The sequence below is a fragment of the Zootoca vivipara genome, chromosome 2 (assembly GCF_963506605.1).
Source record: "Zootoca vivipara chromosome 2, rZooViv1.1, whole genome shotgun sequence".
Lineage (NCBI taxonomy): Eukaryota > Metazoa > Chordata > Lepidosauria > Squamata > Lacertidae > Zootoca > Zootoca vivipara.
In genome coordinates, this window is record NC_083277.1 from 110,548,590 (window position 1) to 110,570,893 (window position 22,304).

General features: G+C 46.5%; 1 protein-coding gene across 1 annotated transcript; it reads right to left on the minus strand.

Annotated features, from left to right (window-relative positions):
- Nucleotides 1-7,917: 7,917 nt before the first annotated feature.
- On the minus strand, nt 7,918-15,260 carry LOC118081453 (aquaporin-6-like). The gene is made up of 4 exons (XM_060272027.1): nt 14,577-15,260; nt 11,547-11,705; nt 9,071-9,151; nt 7,918-8,531 (listed from the first exon to the last, which is right to left on the minus strand). The coding sequence occupies exons 1-4, from the start codon at nt 14,934-14,936 to the stop codon at nt 8,325-8,327; spliced, it is 807 nt and encodes a 268-aa protein (XP_060128010.1). The 5' UTR covers nt 14,937-15,260; the 3' UTR covers nt 7,918-8,324.
- Between the last annotated feature and the right edge of the window lie 7,044 nt (nt 15,261-22,304).

A 22,304-nucleotide genomic window follows, 5' to 3' on the forward strand; every position in this document is an offset into this window, starting at 1 on the left:
TGGGGCAAAGGCAGCAGCAGCATCAAACTTGCCACCACGCAACAAGCCCATGCCGGATTTACATATAAGCTAAACAAGCTATAGCTTAGGGCCCCACTCTTCTTGGGGCCCCCCAAAAAATCTAAATAAAAAAACCCACTGGATGTATATTTCCAAAATATAAGGTAAAAAACAAATAAAACAAAACTTACATACAGCAACAGTGTTTTGTGTTGTGTAGGCTCCTGTGATGTAACCTATGGGCTCCACCTGCTGGCCTGCTCCCTAAAATACCACTGGTTTGCTCATTTCTATATATAGGGTGCCTACATTCTGCGTAGACCGGTTGCAGGGCCACATGTAGAATGCAGCTGCAGACTGCAGTGCAGCCCAGTTGAATGTCGGTCAAGCTGTTCTACCTGTTATCTACCTTAATATTAAAGAGTGCTTGTAGACTGATGGTCAGGCAGCAAAGACTAAGGGTATGAGTCTTATGCTTACTGATTGATTTCATGCAATACATTACTTATTTTGATCCATAGCTGCCAAGTCTCCCGTATTCCCCGGGAAACCCCCGTTTTTCCAGCTGTTCCAAGCCGGAAAAATGGATTTTTTTTGTTTCCCCCCGGTTTATTCTGGTGCGGCGGCCATTTTGGAACTGGGCGGAGCATGCTCAGAAGTGACTTTTATGCTGCTTTGCCCAGTTCCAAAATGGCTGCAGCATAGCTTCTGAGCATGCTCCGCCCAGTTCCAAAATGGCCGCCGCGCTACTTCCGGTCTGCTACTTCCGGTCCAGTCCCTTATTTCAGGGCGGAACTTGGTAGCTATGTTTTGATCTCATTATGGCTTTAGATAACTAATATTAGGTCCATAAATTACCATGTAGCATATATTCAACACAAAAAACGGCCACAATTTGTTGTTGACAAAGGACAGCTGGACATATAAAGGGCCCCATTACCTTCAGTAGCTTAGGGCTTCATCAAACCTAAATCCCGCCCTGACCCCAGGTGGTCCCAGGGCAGCCCTGCACCTTGCAGCCCTCATGCAAATCAGACCTGGTAGAGCATGAGATTCTTAATCTCAGGGTCATGGGTTCGAGCCCCACCTTGAGCAAAAGATTCCTACATTGCAGGGGGTTGGACTAGATGACCCTCGTAGTCCCTTCCAACGCCACAATTTGAAGCCGTTGAGCCAGCAGAGAAGATAATTGCCTTCAAGCCCTGTTTCCTCATGCAGAGGGTGGGGGCCTTCCACTCACTTAACTTCAGTCTCTCCAGCACCTTGGAGCAGCCTCCCCCAGTCTGGTGCCCCCCCCCACGATGTTCTGGACTACAACTCCCATCAGCCACAGCCAAGGCGGCGGAATGCCAGGGGTGATGGGAGTTGTAGTCTTTTTAAAAAAAAGACATCTGGAGGGTACCACATTGGGAAAAGCATGCTTAGAGGGGCAGAAAGAATGTGCTGGGACTTCAGTTGGCTTCTAGAGACTGTGTGGATGGGGCAGCCCCCCCCACCCCCCGGGTATATGGCCTTTGAGCAGCACCAGAAACAAAACAAAGGCATGGACTGGGAATGGTTACAGCCAGTACACAGAAGAGACATATTTTTTGCAAAAACGCTTTCCAGCTGGACCAACCGGACTACCAGCAAAAGTAATTTTTCGGGGCTTCCTGTTTCCGGCGGTGGGAAATGGCTGGCTCCCACATGACCGGACCTCAGCCGTGCTGATAATTCAGGGTTGACATGGGGGTAATTAGCCCTGGCAGACTCCCCAGGGTGGGGGAGGACTGTCTCATAGACCCACAGACCGTCCGAGATTGTCAGCTTGCATCAAGGCGCAAGTGGCAGGATGCTGGGTCCCAAAACACGACACGGCTGGCACTCTCCAAAGCCACTCTCATAGCCAGAAATATCTGTTTGATAAAATAATTAGATTTGGACAATAAACAGACATAGTCTGGACCGAAGAAGACTGAGAAAAAACCTGCACAGTCCCTGGTGTTTAAACTCGGACTTCAAAGAGATTCTCATCATGGTGTTTGGATTACAGAGGTGATTGGTACGTTCTTCTTTTTCTTCTCAATATCTACAATTGTTTTTCCATGCCAAGCCTCATTAAGAAACCTTTTGTTGTTGTTGAGAAGTACAGATGGACTTGTATTTATAATTAAGTATTCAATTGTGCAGCTTTGCTTAGACTTGATAAAGACAAAAGAAGAAACAAGATGGCACTTGTTAATATGACGCAGCATGGAAAAATGAGAATTCCTCCCTTTTTCGAGGGAAGTGGGGAATACTTGCTAGCTGACTTTATAATGACTTGAGACAACAATTTGGGATTACATACAGTGCACCTGTTTGCAGAATTTCTTCATTATGAGTGAGAGAGAAGGCTAAATGGATGTCTAGCAGCCCCCCTTCTAGGGGCCGGGGGGGATTGTGTGGTCCCCAGGAAAGCTGATCGATTGCCAAATAACTTATATCTGTGGAATGAAGTTCATTTATACTGCAGTATTGCAAACAGCATGGTCAACAATCTAACGATGGGAAATCAGTAACAACTTAACAATGTGGAAGTTACTGCATCATTAAATTTAAAACGACAGGCTTCGACAACAGCCCAGATTGGAATAATTTAACAACTTGGGAGTTGCTGTGTGTGACGGATTGGGCTGGCTTGAGTAGAACTCCAGGGTGTTAAGTGTTAAACCCAGCCTCTTAGTTGATTGACACATTCCATTCCATGAGGGGCGGGGCAGCCAATGGTTTAAAGGGGATGGGTAGCCATTAATTCAGTTGAGAGGATTTTGGGAGCGGGAGCGTGTGGGAGGTTGTGGTGTAGGTTACTCGAGTAGAGTGTTAGAGAGGGATGCAGGAGCTGTATTAACAAGTCTGTGTTATATGAAAAGAAGATGATGAACTAAGAGCTTAAACAAATGAAACCATAAAGAAATATACATGTTCTCCAGTTGAATAAAGCTTTCATCTATGTTGTGTCAAATGGGATGTTCCTCCTTATCCCAGCAACGTTTCTAAACTCAAAAGGGTGGTGACTGAAGAGGGGAGATAAAACTAAGCCTGAGGAGCAGGTGGATAGTTTACATCTCAAAGTCACGCACAGGGGAGGCAAGTGGAGGGAAAGAGTGCCAGAAAGTAGCTAAAGGGCTGAGGCAAACAGCTGCTGAGGTGAACCTGAGTTGAGAGGGAAACCTTACTGAGGGCACAAGGTTGTTCCTGTAACACTTGCCTGGAGTTTTTACGGACACAGAGCCACGTTATTTGGAAAGCTGGAACTGTACTCTATGTACTAGCAAACCCCTATAAAACAGGGAGTTTACTTGGGAGAAAGAAGGAAGGGTGGGTTGTTTGAACGATAACTGAATTCCTTCTGCACACTGCTAGTAACAGAGAAAGGGAGGTACATTGCACTGTGCCATTAAACTTCAAATGATAGACTTGGACAACAGATCGGATTGGAATGAAGTCAGGAAAAGCTGCAGCTTTTTGCAACTTTTCAACAGGAAAAGTTGAAAAAACATATATAAACAAATAAAGCTGTACTCGATGGATGAAAGGATATATGATTTCTGACATGATTGAGAATTGCAAAGCCAGGGGCGGAGAACTTTAAAGCGTTAAGATCGGAATGTGGAAAATATGAGAACAACAGAAAGAAGGCAGGAACAAAGATATAGGCGATATTCTTCAGAGGTCCAGACTATGGGGAGCCCGGAAAAATTAATAATAATTTGGATTGTAATTTGTTTGGTTTTTATTTTAGTTTATTGTTTTTAATTGGATTATGATTATGATTTGATGGATATTTTAATTGGCTGTTTTTATTGGAAATTCAATAAAAATGATTTTTAAAAATCCCCAAAACAGCAAAAATAATTTTTCATTGAAACGGCACAGCATAAGGAATCTGTAGGAATGTGCCGCTGGATGCAGAGGGAGGGCAGAGGTGCAAGCCACTTGACAAAAAAGTCCATTTTCTTAATCATTCCAAAGAAATGGGCTGTCATTTTTCTAATATGAACTAAGCTGGGAAGACAGCGGGTGAATTTGCAGCCAGAGATAAATTGTCTGCAATCGGAACATCCTCGTTCCCCTGGACTGTCCCTGCTGTCAATAGGGCAAATGAAATTTCAATTCCATGCGAAAGCTGTCTCAACAGGACTCTTGGCACTGTAAGAAAAGAGAAATCTACAAAGCGGGGGCGAGAGATTGTAAGTGGATTGCGAAATAAGGGCTGGCATTCGGTCGGCCTCAAAAGCGAACATTCTTCCCCTTATTGACATCGATTATATGGATTTTAGGAAGGGCTGTCTTCATTCTTCCAAACTGCTCTGAATCATATCAAGATGAATGATTTTTCTTTTTGGTAAAGGAGCCAGTATCCTTTTCTAACCATATTGTCTCTGTTATATCCTGGTGGTGAAAAGAACTTGGAGCAGCCCAGGGGGGTTGGGGATACAAACAATAAAATTATTATAAAGTTGCTATGAAGCCCCTTTATAATAAACAAAATAGCATACTTCTTCACACACATTGCCCAGTTAAACTAAGGTGGAATCTAGACACATATAAAAAAGTATGAAAATGCCTTTTAAAAAAGAAAAAGAAAAAAAATGTTTTAAAGAATATATTGAATTTGCCATAAGCTCGCCATCACCACCTAGTGTCACATTTGTATAATGCACTTAAAACACACTTAACACGTTACTTTTGCAGCTGTATAGCTGAATTTCTGCAAGATGCCGTGAAGAGAACCAACTTGGATGTTTTTTCAAAGAGAATGAGCCAGTTCATGGAAGTTAGCCCCAGTAGTCATGATGGCAGTATTTTCTCCAGTCCATGTGGAACTTAATAATAATAATAATAATTTTATCATTTATACCCCGCCCATCTGGCTGGGTTGATTCTAGTATTACAAGAGGCAAAGGGAAAACCACTTTCTCCATTCCCCCCCACACACCTTGCATAATTTTAAACATCTCTACCATGTCCCTCAACTGAAAAGCGTTAAAAGTTTGTATCTTTCCGCATATGGGGGGGGGGTTGCTCCAGCCCTTGGTCATTTTGATTCCAAAGCAAAGCATTTGCTCATATTCCAAAGCAAAGCATTTGCTCATATTAGAAGCATTTGCTCATCTACCCTCAGGCAAAACCCAGCCCAGCCGAGACCTAATATTCTGGGGAAATGCAACAGGAACTGAAATGCCCACCAATGGCTGCGAGTCTCGCTTTTATGTAAACAGCAACATTGTCTTCTAAATGTCTTGAGTGCTGCGTTCTAGCAAAACACCCATCACCGAGATTGGCATGAGAGGAATGCCACAAGGTTAACAACACAGGCACAACTTCTGTGTTTTTAGCGGTTTCCTGACACACAGGACACACGCTGTCTTAGTGAAGTGTCTCTCCTAGCACTTATCACTGTGCCATTAAAAGCTTTGCCTGCTTCATTATGTGCATCAGGAAATGGCCGTAAGGAAACACGATGGAAATAAGGTGGCCATCAAAACATGGAGGGTTTGCAGCATCTTGCAGGGGTTATCTGGGTGCACAGAACTGGGGAAAGAACTTCCTTTCTATGTGCTTGGCTTGGAGGGAAGCACAACCTTTGAGGTCTCTCTCAGCAGAGTCTGGATCACCTATTCTGGGGGGACAAATCCTATATTCCTATAAAGATCACCAGGTCCCTTAGAAGATCTCCAATCAGGCTAGTTCTCTGGAAGTCTGCAGCAGACAGACATCCTGTTGTTGTTTTATTCCCCAACAAACACCCTCAAGTTAATCTACCCCCCTTTTTTTTATTACATTGCTTCTAGTCAGACCTGGCTAGCCCTTTTAAGTGCAGGGTTTATAAGGAGGTTGATCTAGCTTCTAAATAAAGTTCTGATTGGCCACAGAGACTACTGACATCAGCCACTGAGCATAACTCACCAACAAAACAATAGTCTACCTCTGTAAAGGGCCCTTTTTTGTATTACTTCTCAGATTTCCCATAAAAATGGGACGTTTGACTCTGGGGTTTCGGTCTCCTGAAATCAACTCAGCAGGATTCTGAAAAGGTACTCAGTCAGACCGTACTTTCTGTGAGAAACTCTGTGCATGCTCTGAAACCCACCTGTTATGTATTCAGTGGTGTGTGTTTGCTTGAGCTTGAGTCTGGACTAAGGATTCTGAGCGCTGTGTTCTGATTCGATACATGATATCCAATCACAGAACAACTCAGGATTTGGGCCTCTGCCATTGGCCCTTAAACTCTGAGTTACGATTCGCAGCTTGGAAGTGTAGATAGCCAATCACGTTGGGAGTGGGAGTGGCCCAGGCCTTCAGAAATGTATATAAGCAGTTGCTTTGCCCCTGTTGTCCGGTTCTGTTAGTTAAGTAAAGGTTCTTGCTGTTATCACTGTATCTTGACTCATAGGAACCCACTTATATTTCACTGCCTTTGCTTAAGTATATAACATGTAACTAGCTAATTTAGACTGAGTTTTTTAAATTTCATATTAAGTCTCTTTCCCCGAGTATTTGGCTTCACTGGCTTATATTATGCACAGCAAAGGATGCACTAGAACCTCCTTCGATCATTGTCCTTCTGCCATGCCAGCAGTAAAGGTCTCACGACTAGGAAATCACTAATAGACAAGAGCCTCCCTGATCCTTCGACAGTAAGCTAAGGAAAGAGACTGGTGCGCTCAGTAGAATGTATGAGTTTGCACCATGTACAATTTGTGGTGATTTATATGGTGGGTGACTGCATCAGTAGAGGTAAAAGGTAAAGGACCCCTGGATGGTTAAGTCCAGTCAAAGGCAACTACAGTATGGGGTTGTGACACTCGTCTCTTCTTCAGGCCGAGGGAGCTGGTGTTTGTCCACAGACAGCTTTCCAGGTCATGTGGCCAGCAGGACTAAACCGCTTCTGGTGCAACAGGACACTGACGGAAGCCAGAGTGCACAAAAACGCTGTTTACCTTCCCACCGCAGTGGTGCCTATTTATCTACTTGCACTGGCATGCTTTCAAACTGCTAGGTTGGCAGGAGCTGGGACAGAGCAACGGAAGCTCACCCCGTCGTGGGGATTCGAACCGCCAACTTCCTGATTGGCAAGCCCAAGAGGCTCAGAGGTTTAGACCACAGTGCCACCCTCATCAACTGAGGCCCTATCGGAAGTCGCATACCCTCCAACGTGTCTCCGATGCAAATAAGGCTGTCCTAAGGAAAAGTGGACATTCTGGGATCAAATCAGAAACCGGGATAGCTTCTGTAAATCTGGGACTGTCCCTGGAAAATAGGGACACTTGCAAAGTCTGCAAGTCAAGACCCTACTGCTCACAGTCTAGTTCAGGCTTCCTCAACCTCGGCCCTCCAGATGTTTTGAGACATGTTTTGCCGCCATGACATCAGGGTCTACCAGCCATGACATCACCAGAGGCTGCCCCTAGCCATCAGGTTTCGGCCTTGAAATCTCAGGGTCTGAGATGTTCCTGACCTGGAGACCCTAATGCAGGCATCCCCAACCTTTGGCCCTCCAGATGTTTTGGACTACAATTCCCATCATCCCTAACCACCGGTCCTGCTAGCTAGGGATCATGGGAGTTGTAGGCCAAAAACATCTGGAGGGCCAAGGTGGAGGAAGCCTGGTCTAGTTGGTTTTGCACAGATGATGGCAGACTTAAACATAGAGAGCATCATAATTGCTACCTTAGCTGGCAGCCAGTGGCGGAGCTTCATGCTCCGGCACCGGGGGCGGGGCACGTCTCCCGGAGGGGCGGGGCATGCTGTGCCTCCTGGAGGGGCATGGCGCACGTTCTGGGGTGGGGGCGCACCTCCCGGAGGGGTGTGGGCCACGTTCCGGGGTGGGGCGCGCCTCCCGGAGGGCTGTGGCGCACGTTCCGGGGGTGTGGCACGCCTCCCGGAGGGGCGTGACACGCGTTCTGGGGGCGGGGCGGGTGCCTGTGATGGCGCTCCTTGGAGCCCGTCGCTCAGGGCGGCCCACCCCCACCGCCCCCATCTTCCTACACCCCTGCTGGCAGCATTCACCGTCACTGGGTGCCATAAGCGATAGGCCTCCGAACAGGCTTCCTCTCTGCCCGTCCACTGCATTGCATACACATACCCAATTCCTGCTGGCCATACAACACCACAGATCCATTCTTATTGTCTGGGGCTCCTCTTGCTAAAAGAGTCGTAAATTTGGCACTGTGCATATGCAATCTGACTTCAGATTTCAGAGAAAAGGCACCTGGGGCCCTCTTGTGGCCAGAGAGAGAGAAGAGTGGTTTCTCTTCAAGAGTGGTTTCAATGTTCTTCTATGGAATGCTCCTAGGAGTCTAGAGTCTATGTACAAGGCTGGGCATGGGCAGAGATACAGAGTCTGTCGGCTGGTCTTTATCCTTCTCCAAAGGTTCTGCATCGTAGCTGCCCCTGCCCCTGAGAATAGCCAATCGTTCCGCAAAGGTCTTTGGGTCGTGGTGAAGGACAAAGGTATAAAGCACAAAGGCCAGGATTGCACCAGCCAGTGGCCCCACCCAGAACATCTGCAGGGACAAAGAGAAGAAACAGTTTGTGCTGATGGAAGGCTAGAGGAGGATGCAGTTCAATTACCCAAAACATCACCTGCTCCCACTTCATAGGGGTAGAAAAGAATTGCGTCAGAATGAAAGGAAGGGGCCCTGATCCAGGGAAGTTAGGCCACATTCACCCCATAAATTCAACTGTTTTTGCAGCAGAATTTTTTGAAGCCGACCCTCAAGTACAGCCGAAGGCAGTATTATTCAATCTCGCAAAAGTGAAAGCGCCTCTGTATTTCAGAATCGTTAAATTATGCAAATAGGATGCCTATAGTGTCAAATGACTAGGAGGACAATAATCCTACCATGGATAAAATTTCCTTATTGTGGCCAGCTCATTCTGTCGCTCGATATCATACAGGCTCTCCTATATAGGTTCTGTGAGGAGAATCGGGGCCTCTTTTAAGCCTGGGGCCATCCCAGGTAGTGGCTGAATCTTCACCCCATAGACACAATCCCCGCTCCCTTCTGGCTTCAAGGAAAGGGTCAGAAAGGAGGCGACTTACCCATTGCTTTGTAAACTTCCCGACTACAACTGAACGGCCAAAAGATTTGGCTGGATTCATGGAACAGGTGGTGTAGTAATGCTAGGAAGGAGAAATGGGAAGAGAGGTGTCTGGACAAGCATATTTTGCTGGGTTCATCCTCCCCCCTTCTCTGAATCTCCATTAAGTGAAGGGCATCAGATGCACGACTTTGAGCTGCAATAATTTTGGAGAAAACAAGCATGCCAAGAGCTGAGGGAATGGAGATCCTGCGGCCCTCCAGATATTGGTGAACTGCAGTGCCCATCACTCCTTACCATTGGCCATACTGGCCGAGGCTGATGGGAGTTGGAGTCTCACAAACAACTTGAAGAGCCACAGGTTCCCCATCCCTGCTATAGCAGGTCCCCGGATATTGACTTTTACAAGTCACTTACAGTCAGAGCTCATCCACAATTACATTTTGCCCTATGCTTTTTCTAGGCACAGGCGTGTGCTTGTTTTTGTGTCGTCGTCGTCTGTCGCCCCAGGCGCTTTCCTCCATGAAAATCCATTCTTTAATGCTAAATCGGAGCAAACGGCAGTTCAGGTTCCCCTCAGATTACCATTTGTTCCAATTCAGAGATAAAGAGTGGGTGTTCACAGGGTGTTCACAGACACAACACTTTAAAGCTTGGACCTGTGCCTAGGAATGTGGCACAATAGGAAGTCCAGATGAGCCCTTACTCATTAGGACTGGAGTCATCAGAAACAATGCTGGATTTACGTATAAGCTAAACAAGCTATAGCTTAGGGCCCCACTCTCTTGGGACCCCCAAAAATGTAAAGAAAAAAAAACCCTGGATGTACATTTCCAAAATATAAGATAGAAAAACAAATAAAATAAAACCTACATACCTATGATGTAAGTCATGGGCCCTGCCTGCTAGCCTGCTCCGTAAAATATCACTGGTTTGCTCTTTTCTATATATAGGGTGCCTACATTCTGCATGGACTGGTTGCATGACAACATCTGCAAACGGCTTTAGATACCTATTACGTAGGTCCATAAATTACCATATAGCATACTGTACAGTGGTACCTCGGTTTATGAACACAATTGGTTCCGGAAGTCTGTTCATAAACTGAAGTGTTCATAAACTGAAGCGAACTTTCCCACTGAAAGTAATGGAAAGTGGATTGATCCGTTCCAGACGGGTCCGCGGACTACTTAACCTGAAGCGTACTTAACCCAAAGCATGGGTGTAATTGGTTCCAGAAGTCTGTTCATAAACTGAAGCATTCATAAACTGAAGCGAACTTTCCCATTTAAAATACAGTGGTACCTCTACTTACGAATTTAATGCGTTCTGAACGCACATTTGTAAGTCGAAAAAATGTGTAAGTCGAATCCCATTGGAATGCATTGGGAGAAAAAATTCGTAAGTCGAAGCAACCCTATCTAAAAATTCATAAGTAGAAATAAAATCCTATCTAAACTGCATCCAAGATGGCGGACGGAGCTCCATTCGTAAGTAGAAACATTCATAAGTAGAGTCATTCGTAAGTAGAGGTACCACTGTAATGGAAAGTGAATTAATCCATTCCAGATGGGTCCGCGACGTTCGTAAACTGAAAATTTGTAAAACCGAGGTGTTCATAAACCAAGGTTCCACTGTATATTCAACACAAAAACCAGTGACAATTTGTTGTTGACAAAGGACAGCTGGATATATAAAGGGCCCCATTACCTTCAGTAGCTTAGGGCCTCATCAAACCTAAAACTGGCCCTGATCAGAAGACTTCTCTGTAGGTTCCCCACCTCATGACTGACTTCTGAGAATGAAGTAGGTTAGCCTACTGGCAGAATTGCTGCTGTGCTTCCCCTCTCTTGTAATCAATGGGCTCACATTATTTCTGCACATGTCTGGAAGATCCACACGCTGGAATCTGTGGTGCCCTCTGCACTCTTTGGGTAAGGTGCTCTCCAGGATCTCACCCATTAGAGAGTTACCCCATATCTAGATTATGTCTATAAATTCTCAGTCGGGGAGGCCCCAAATACCAATGATCATAGGATTTGGGGGCTCATTCTTACTGCCACTCAGAGGCGCCATCTGGGGAGGGGGGTGAGAGGCCTTGGGCCTGCCTGCTGCCACTACCCCCCCCCCCAAAAAAAACAAAAAACAAAATTGCCATCTACCACTTCCTCTGTGTGGAATTTATAAACCAATCCCTCCACTAAGCCTGGGTGGTTTGTCATAAAATTAACACGTTTCCTGTTTAAACTTTACTAACACCTTGCTTCTTAAGAGCATTCAGCTCTTTAATGGAGCACCTAGTTAAATATACAGGTAACTTTCCCTTCTGATTTTTATTTTGCATTTTGTAATTTGAGCATCTCCTTCCAGCATTCTACAGATTGCAGTAGTTGGTCACCAGCAAAAGTTACTGCCTCCTTTGCTCATCAGACCCCCTGAGGTTTTTAAACTGCCCCAGGCCCAGGTCCTCCACTTACCCCAATTAAGTGTCCCAGGGCAACTGAGACACCGATCATGATAGCTGGAGAACCTTTGTTTCGGCTGCTGTCGGTGGACACAAAATAGCTTAGAACCAGCTGCAATGTCAAAAGGAGCTCGATGGACACAGCTTGTCCGGATGAGACGTTGACCCTCACCTGGGGAGGAGGAAGAGGAAATAGTGAAAGAGCTTTTGGGGGACCACAGTGTACCACCACCAAAGCTGCCAATCTCTTAGACTTGCTCACTACCAGATGAAAAGTGAAAACCTCCTCACCTAAAAAGTAAGGATGTGAGAGGGAGGGATCTGGAGGCCTTGATTTTCCTTTCTGCCAATCTGGGCAGCTTCCAACATATATAAAAACACAAGTAAACTTTAAACATTAATGAAGAAAACTTCCCTATATAGGGCTGCCTTCAGATGTCTTCTAAAGGTTGTAATGTTACTTATCTCCTTGGCTCAAGGATCGCATAACCCACACCCTCCAACATTTCTCTGATGAAAATAGGGAGGTCCTAAGGAAAACCAGGACATTATGGGATGAAATCAGAAACCAGAGTGGCTTCTGTAAATTCAGGGCTGTCCCTGGAAAATAGGGGCACTTGGAAGGTCTGTGACTGTTTTGGCCGGGACTAATGGGAGTTGGAGTCCAAAAACATCTGGAGAACCACAGCTTCTCCATCCCTAATGCTACCTGGAGGGAACATGTTATGCCAGGGGTCAGCAAACCTTTTCAGCAGGGGGCCGGTCCACTGTCCCTCAGACCTTGTGGGGGGCCGGGCTATATTTTGGGAAAGAAAATGAACGAACTCCTATGCCCCACAAATAACCCAGAGATGCATTTTAAATAAAAGGACACATTCTACTCATGTAAAAACACGCCGATTCCCGGACCGGATTTAGAAGGTGGTTGGGCCGGATCCAGCCCCCAGGCCTTAGTTTGCCTACCCATGTGTTATGCCCTCCCCTGGCTGGAAGCAGCGGTGTAGCGAGCCGCCGCGACACCCGGAGCGGCAAATTGCTATGCACCCGGGGGGGGGGGGTGGCATCGTAACAACACATGCACTGCTACGTAACGACGCATGCGTCGTTACATGGCGGGGTATCACTGCCCCCCGTGCCTCCAAAAAGGCCTTTTACCTGGAGTTTGTAGCTGGAGGCGTGCGGCTTTGGAGGCGCCGAGGGGCGGTGATACCCCGCTATGCAACACGCATGCGCAGCATCCTGCGGGGTATCGCTGCCGCCCCGCTGACTCCAAAGCCGCGCGCCTCCAGCTCCAGGTAGAAAGCCCGCTCGGCACTGCGCCCACCCCCATGACTCCCAAGCCGAGCCTCCCAATAAAAAGTCCACTCGGCGCCCAGAGTGGAACCCGGGGCGGACTGCCCCCATCACCCCCCCCCCATTGCGACGCCCCCTGGCTGGAAGAACATAATACCTTAGGGCACTTTGGAGGGTCTGCACTCACCAGTTCAGACCCTACAAGCTTATATGTGAGATTAAGGGTGGTTGTTGTTGTTGTTGTTGTGGCAACAACGTACACATGCTTGCATTGAACTAAATCTGCCATTTTGCCACCCACTCAATGACATGTGTGACAGCCCCATGATTACTGTGGCAACCACAAAGTCCTGAGCTGCCCCAGAGTTGGAGTCCTCAGCATGGAGGTCCAAGTCCGCCAGGATCAACCATCTGGGAGTCTTCAACACCACCTTCAAGACCACCTCCGACAGCTCAGGCAGGGTGGTGAGGTGGGCAAGTAAAGCAGCCAAACCCCCTAGTCTGTCCTTATTGCCCAGATGCCCAGAACCAGGTGAGACCCTCTAGATCCCCACCCAAGTGGAAAAGAAACATGGAAAGCGTGGTGGCATGCCTACAGACGACAGAAACTTCCCCTTCCCCATCCCACAGCTCTGCTCTGATGCTGCGTTGTGCACCACTCAGCTTATTGACCCGGACTTTCTTTGGATAAATACCATGATATTTGGCCCCGTATACCTGAAGGAGCATCTCCACCCCCATCGTCCAGCCCGGACACTGAGGTCCAGCTCTGAGGGCCTCCTGGCGGTTTCCTCACTGCGAGAAGTGAGGTTACAGGGAACCAGGCAGAGGGCCTTCTGGGTAGTGGCGCCCACCCTGTGGAATGCCCTCCCACCAGATGTCAAGGAAATAAACAACTATCTGACTTTTAGAAGACATCTGAAGGCAACCCTGTGTAGGGAAGTTTTTAACGTTTAATGTTTTATCATGTTTTTAATATTCTGTTGGAAGCTGCCCAGAGTGGCTGGGGAAACCCAGCCAGAAGGGTGGGGTACAAAATAGTTTACACAGAGTAATATTAAATTATTGACAATTAGATGTGTATTAGGATAATAAGAATATACACATCTGTATATTAAGGTATGGTGATGTAACCATTTTCTTTCTTTCCTTCCTTCCTTCCTTCCTTCCTTCCTTCCTTCCTTCCTTCCTTCCTTCCTTCCTTCCTTCCTTCCTTTCTTCTCTTTTTAGGACCCAGGTGGCGCTGTGGGTTAAACCACAGAGTCTAGGGCTTGCTGATCAGAAGGTCGGCGGTTCGAATCCCTGCAACGGGGTGAGCTCCCATTGCTCGGTCCCAGCTCCTGGCCACCTAGCAGTTCGAAAGCACGTCAAAGTGCAAGTAGATAAATAGGGACCGCTCCGGCGGGAAGGTAAACGGCATTTCCGTGCGCTGCTCTGGTTCGCCAGAAGCAGCTTTGTCATGCTGGCCGCATGACCCGGAAGCTGTCTGTGGACAAACGCCGGCTCCCTCGGCCTATAGAGCGAGATGAGCGCCGCAACCCCAGAGTCGGACACGACTGGACCTGATGGTCAGGGGCCCCTTTACCTTCTCTTTTTATGAATGACATTCTTCTAATGAAATATTATTATTTTTTAAATGTAACAGAAACAACAGAAACAACAGACTGGCTGTTTTAGACAGGCCTTGCCTCATCCTTGCCTTTCCTGGAGACGGCAAACATTCAGAAGACAGAAACTGAGACAGACGTACCGTACTGGCGCCTAAACTTCCCCGTATGTCCTCAGGAGTCACCGCATAAAGGACGGCTGCTCCGGCAATGCCTCCGACCACCTGGGCAATTACATAGCAGGCTGCCCTCACCAATGAGACGCGAGAGCCAAGCAGGAACGCCAGGGTCACCGCCGGGTTGAGGTGGGATCCGCTGGCATGCCAGGCTATCTGGACAGCGGTGGCCGCAGCCAAGTTGAAGGTGATGGCAGTCTGCAGGACAGAGGGCTTCTCTGGCCAATTCATCTCCGAGCCCAGGCCAAAGAAGACAAAGATGGCGGTGGCCAGGAATTCTGCAAAGGCAGCCCGGTAAAAAGCCACCATCAGCAGTTCCCTCCACATCCTGAAAAGAGGTTGGAAGACGGTTCTGTGTGTGTATTCTGCCTTGCCTCTTGATTCCTTTCCTCCTGATGGTCAAGCACGAAGCAAACAAGCAAGTGTTTGCAACATACTGGGCTGGACCAGGAAACTTCAGGTTTATATCACAGCAGCCTTTATTTTCCCACCTCTCTGTATGGCACTGCCCACATTCCTGAAGGGATGGAGATATTAGGAAATTTGAGGGCTGCTGGCTCCTCCTTTGGAAACACAGGGAGAGGCAACACAGGTGCCATATAATAATCCATTCTGTACTTGTAAGGAATCAAACTTTTAGGGTGGCAGTGCCTACTTGGGAACCTCCCTGCCTATTGACAGCTGGCAGGCACCTTCTGAACTCGGCACCTCCTTAAAATCCTTCCGTTTAGGCAAAAGCCAATTCAGATGTGCTAAAAAGTTACATGGGTTTTAATTTCATTTTAGCTATCAATTTCAGTTCCGCTTCTAATGTTCTAAACACCCTGTTTTCTGCTGCTACTTATTGATAATTTAAATGATTTATTCTCCTTGTAAACCACAGGGAGGTTTTATTTGCAGATGTAATTTTTGCAGAATAAATAAAGCTTTTTCCTGGAGAGGAAACAGCAGCGGAGATTGCTGAGAGACTCGCCTAAACATAAAGTTCTGTGCGTAAGCATCATTGTGTGTGTGTGTGTGAGAGAGAGAGAGAGAGAGAGAGAAAATATTGGTGAGAACCAGGAAGTCTCCATATCTCACCTCAGCATATATGTTTTTCTTATAATTATAAAAGTATTTATATGTTGCTGTCTCATAAAATGCCGCTGTGCTAGCATACAGCAATATAAAACCATGAAAACATTAAGAGCTGTACAGAGCAATCATGAAGCAAACATTGTCTCCCTCACACTTGTCAAAATAGCCGCCATTATTTCCCACCTGACACTCTCCCTGGCCCCATCCCTGGCGCTTTCAACGCACCAGAAATAGATGCTTGGTGTTACTGAAGACAGCACAATAGATACAGCGCCTGTTTGAAAAAGCTCTTCCCCCCTTTTTTTAAATGAAGGTCACACACATCTCCAGTTTTGATAAAAGAGCCATTACAGCCATGTCATTGAAAAGCTGGTGGGCTGCATCATAAAGAGGAGGTTTTACGGCTGCAGAGAATGTACCTGCTATTGGCAAGGCAGTCTGCCCTTGCTAGAGATTAGCACAATGCGAGAGGGGAGAGAGGCAGTCCCTGCCCTGCCCCATGGCAAAAAAAGAGACAGCAGTGGCTGCTACCCAGATTCGAACCGCCAACCTTTTGATCGGCAAGCCCAAGGCTCAGTGGTTTAGACCACAGCACCACGCGCGTCCCACAGAAAAATGTAATTAGATGCATATATATATATATATATATATATATATATATATATATATATACACACACACACACACACACACACACACACACACACACACACACACACATATATATATATATATATATATATATATATATATATATATATATACATACTGTATAGGGACCCAAGTGGCGCTGTGGGTTAAACCACAGAGTCTAGGGCTTGCTGATCAGAAGGTTGGCGGTTCGAATCCCTGCAACGGGGTGAGCTCCCGTTGCTCGGTCCCAGCTCCTGCCCACCTAGCAGTTCGAAAGCACATCAAAGTGCAAGTAGATAAATAGGGACCGCTCCGGCGGGAAGGTAAACGGCGTTTCCGTGCGCTGCTCTGGTTCGCCAGAAGCAGCTTTGTCATGCTGGCCACATGACCCGTCTGCGGACAAAAGCTGGCTCCCTCGGCGTATAGAGCGAGATGAGCGCTGCAAGCCCAGAGTCGGACACCTACTGGTGTGTGTGTGTGTGTGTGTGTGTGTGTGTGTGTGTGTGTATATATATATATGGAAAAATTGGAAACCGGGGTGGGGGTCCAAGGGGTCTAAGTAATCCCAGGAGTATAACAATTGAAAATGATGTGAATGTATAAAAACACTGCTTAAAAAATTAAAATAAAATATTTTTAAAAATGACTGGTCACCTTCAAAGGTAGCCCCATGTACAGCACATTGCAGTAGTCCACGTGGGAGATAACCAGAGCATGCACCACTCTGGCGAGACAGCCCGCGAGCAGGTAGGGTCTCAGCCTGCGTACCAGATGGAGCTGGTAGACAGCTGTCCTGGACACAGAACTGACCTCCGCCTCCCAAAATGAATGCACACCTGGTCCTTCAAAGCCGGGATCTTACAAACCTCGGGTAAATGCCTGGAACCCCTGGAATCTTGCACCACTCAGAGATTGAGGTGATGTGCAACAAGAGACTATGGTGTGCAGTGCAGCCTCAGCGCTTGCACAGAGACAGGATGTAGAAGGAATGTCACCTCTCTGTGCAATGTGGCAAAGTCAATTTACAAACCCGCAGTGTGAGAAACGCAAACACACCAGGTTTAATGCGCCAGGATGTGAAACTGAGAGATGACATTCCAGGGCTGCAAAGTTTTAACAGAAAAAGGCAGCTAACAGAAGAGGAGCTGTTCCGTGGAAGGGTTAGTATGAGTCATACTTTTGGCTCATCTGGCTCAGTGTTGCATGCAATGACAAGCATGGTGGCCCTCCACGATTTATGACATTTATTTATCTCTCTCTTAGCCATGCCGGGGACTTTGCACCTTCTGCATCCAACACAGATGCTCTGCCACTGAGTTACGGCCCTTCCCCATATCACCGTCAATAATCAATCAATCAATCAATCAATCATCACCATCACCAAGTTGGACTACCTATGGAGGTAACTATCCAACATTTCAGTTGTGCAGCCTCAGACCCAGAGAACAACAACAGAACATAACTTGGGGTTGTTGCTTTTTAATGCTAAAGGAGCAACTCGGCACATTTACTCCAAACGTGTCTTCTCCAGAGTGACCCTAGGAGCCAATCCTCAGGATCCAGCTCACCCCCTTTCGCTCTGATTGGCTCCAATCAGCACAAAGAGTGAGAACACTTCTCAGTGGTGAAAAGGTTCCCTTTCATGCTGAACCAAGCAGAGGGCCTTCTCGGTAGTGGCACCCGCCCTGTGGAACACCCTCCCATCAGATGTCAAACAACTATCTGACACAGGGGTCAGCAACCTTTTCCACTGTCCCTCAGACCATGTGGTGGGCCGGACTATATTTTGAAAAATAATAATGAACAAATTACTATGCCCCACAAATAACCCAGAGATGCATTTTAAATACAGTATTTTTCGTTCCATAAGACACACTTTTTTCCTCCTAAAAAGTAAGAGGAAATGTCTGCGCGTCTTATACAGCGAATGCATGGTCCCTGGAGCTGAATTGCCCAGGGGCTAAAGGCAAATCGTGTTGCTTTTTGTTTTGTTTTTTAAGAAAGAGCTAAAGGCTAACAAGAGGGAATGAGCCAGTTGAAAGGAACCCACTCACCAGCTGAGATCGGGGAGGGAGATAAGAGAGCTAGTTCCCTTCCCGGCCCCTCCCGGCCCCTTGCCTAGGCCTCAATTGTTGTCTGCAGAGGGAGACATGTGACTGGCTGATTAGATTATCTGTCTGGAAACTGTAGAAATGGGTCGCTTTCCTTGAGAAGCTGCAGAACAGTAAGTTGAACCCCATAAAAACAGGATTTTCCCCTTTGCAAGGAAACTCAGCAACTTTGAGCTGATCCTAAAAATGGAGCTTTCCCCCTTTGCAAAAAAGATGCACAACTCTAAGCTGCCCCCCCAATGGGGTTTTCCCCATTTGCAAAAAAAGCTGCACAACTTTGAGCTGATCCTAACAAAAAATGGAGCTTTCCCCCTTTGCAAAAGAAGCTTCCTCAAATATTTATTCCGTTCTCATCCTGGGGCAAAGTTCTCAACCTGAGGTACTACTTCCGGGTTAGCAGAGTTTGTAACCCGACGTGTTTGTAACCCGAAGCGTTTGTAACCCGAGGTACCACTATACAGTGGAACCTTGATTACCAAACACCTTGGTATGGAAACATTTTGGCTCCCGAACGCTGAAAACATGGAAGCAAGTGTTCCGGTTTTTGAACGTCTTTTGGAAGCCGAACGTCCGATGTGGCTGTTGGCTATTGTTTCTGGGGCGCCTGCGCCAATTGGAAGCTGTAGCTTGGTTTTCTAACGTTTCAGAAGTTGAACGGATTTCTGGAACAGATTACGTTTGAGAACCAAGGTACCACTGTATCCGCTTTTAATGCAAGCTACTTCTCCTCCTCCTCCCCCTCTTCCTCTGTTTGTCCGATTGTCTGCCTGCCTGCCTGTCTCCTCCCCACCTCCCCATGCAGAGAGCCCAGAGGAGCACCCTGGGGAGCACACAGGTGGGTGGGATCCTACCCACTCCAAGCCAGAGTGCAGAGAACACCCTGGGCCTGCACCCTTGGCAGGGGCCAACCTAGACCTAGGTATGCCACTGTCTGCACCTGACAAAGGAAAAAATTCGCCCCACCTTCCACTTTGGCAAGCATCAGTGGGTAGGCAATCACCTGCAATCTTGCTCTGCTTCTCCCTAGTGTCACGGTCCGGTCGGCGGGCAGTTGAAGCCCTGACTGAGGACGTCAGGACCAGAGGCAAGATGGTGATGTAGAAGCAGGAACAGGTGCAGGGCTGAGGGTCCAGCAGCAGGCAGTCACAGGGTCAAGGAGCAAGGCAGAGGCGAAGGTCTGGGAGTCAAGGAGCAAGGCGTCGGCAAGGCAAAGGTCCAGGGGTCGAGGATCAAGGCGTCGGCAAGGCAAGGGTCCAAGGAGCGAGAGGCCAGAGGCAACCAGGCAGGGATAGCGTTGCTGTGGCCAAGAGCTGAAGGGAAATGCTGAGCTTTTATCCCTCCCAGCTCCTGCCACCAGGTGCAGAGTGGCCTCACCTGAGTGACCACTCCTTGCTTCTCCAGCACAAGCTGAGGCAGGCCCCAGTCCTGCAAAGCACTACAGGCCCCACAGCCCGATTCCTGCCCATACTCCTGACACCTAGGAACTGTTCAGGATGTGCATAAAAGATGCAATATTTTGGGGGATGGGGAAAGGTTTGCAGAAGTCCAGAATGAGTTCCCCAAACTTTCAGTACATGCCCATAAACATTTGACATTTACGTTATGGAACTATATTAGACGCTAAATGATGAGATGCAAAGGCATAACAGGCCATTTTAGATGTAGCAGAGGTGTGTTGGCATGCATTTATGAAATACTGATGGAAGTGGAATCTAAGCGTAATAAATTCAAGATGCAACGGGGAAAGATATTAAAATCAGTTTCTCAGATTGAAAAAAAATGGAAATATATTTATAAAGCGGGATTAATGGATACATTGAATGTGGCATTTAAAGAAAGCTTCTGTAAGATAATCTCACTGTGGTACTGCAAGCCGGCAAAGGTTGAATAAAATGTACAGACACAAATGTAATGTATGTTTGAGATGCAGGAAAAAGATGAAAGAGGCCGATTTTCTCCACCGTATTTTGTGGAGCTGGAAAGTTGCAAAACCATTTGGAATGAGAATTGCTGACAAAATGTTACAGAAGATAAATCTGTGTTTTCTCCAAGAGCAATACTTCTGAATGTATATATGATGATTGAAAGTACCCCAAACTGGAAGAAATCTAATGCTGCTGAGTCCTGACACAGAATATCAGCATCCTATATCCCATATTATTTTCAGATAATGAACACGGCAACTGTACACATCCCATCAGATAGAGAAAATGGGTCGAAATGGTGGGGGAAATGTATGGGTTTTAGGAAAGGACCTACAGAACTGATTGTGTGAGACATCAAATATTATACATTTTATGTGAATTTTCTTTCTCTCGTCTTGAGTTTGAGTTAGATCGCTAAAGGATATTTTAAAGAAGCATTTAAAAATGTGAATGTGTTCAGTCTGCATATTTAACTCAAAGGCATTTGCAATAATTTGTCATATTTTGGTTGACCCTCATAAAAGATATTGCCTATCTATGGGGTATGGAGCTTCTTACGGACCTGCATGGCTGCCTTTGTATGATATTATATTATAAAGGTAAGGTATCTAACCCATTTTACATTATATGATATGATATGATTATATGATATGATATGATAAAAAATTAAAACCTTGATGCAATTTCTTCTTCTACAAAATTGCTAAGGGAGTTTTGTCTACCTAGGTCAGGCATCCCCAAACTTCGGCCCTCCAGATGTTTTGGACTACAATTCCCATCATCCCTGACCACTGGTCCCATTAGCTAGGGATCATGGGAGTTGTAGGCCAAAACATCTGGAGGGCCGCAGTTTGGGGATGCCTGACCTAGGTGTTTGAGAAGCACAACAACCCAATGGTTCCCAAGAGGGGTGCCAACTTGAATAAAATATTGGGGAGGGGGCAGGTAAGCCCTGCCTGGCATAATTGATCACATGACACAGTGCACCCACACCATTTGAATGGCAGTGTCCATCAACTTGGGGGGGGGAATTCCAGCCACCTCAAATATTCTTTTGGGGGGGGCAAAGGGACCTTGGCCCCTAGGAGCTTGCTCCTATGGTTCCCAAATTTCCCCATCTGTGGACCACTTGAAAATCGCTGAGGGTCGTAGCAGACCACTAATTCTTTTTCCTGCCTGCTGTAGCAATTGTAATGTGCTGTGTTAGGTGCTGTGTGCTTTTAATTGCATTTTTATTGCCTCCTCCGTTTCTTACACTGGATTTTATTGGATTGCAATGTGAGTTCTATGGTAAGTGTTTCTTCACAGATACACTGCAAATCACCCGAATGAAGCTCACAGACCACAGTTTGGGAAACGTGACCAGTGCCAGATTTACGTATCAGCTAAACAAGCTATAGTTTAGGGCCCCACTCTCTTGGGGACCCCAAAAAATATTAAAGGGGGAAAATGGATGTACTTTTCCAAAATATAAGATAAAAAATAAAAAAATAAAAGCAACATACAGCAACAGTGTTTTGTGTTGTGTAGACTCCTGTGATGTAGGTCATGGTAGCCTGCTCCCTAAAATATCACTGGTTTGCCCATTTCTATATAGAGTGGTACCTTGGTTTTCAAACTTAATCCGTTCTGGAAGTCTGTTCCAAAACCAAAGCATTTGAATTAATAATTATTTCACTATTAATATACTACTTCTTAATTGTATTTCACTATTAATATACAGTGGTACCTCGGTTTAAGTACACAATTGGTTCCGGAAGTCTGTACTTAAGCTGAAGCGAACTTTCCCATTGAAAGTAATGGAAAGTGGATTAATCCATTCCAGGCGGGACCGCGGAGTACTCAACCTGAAGCATACTTAACCCGAAGTATGAGTGTAATAGGTTCTGGAAGTCCGTACTTAACCTGAAGCGTACTCAACCTGAAGCGAACTTTCCCATTGAAAGTAA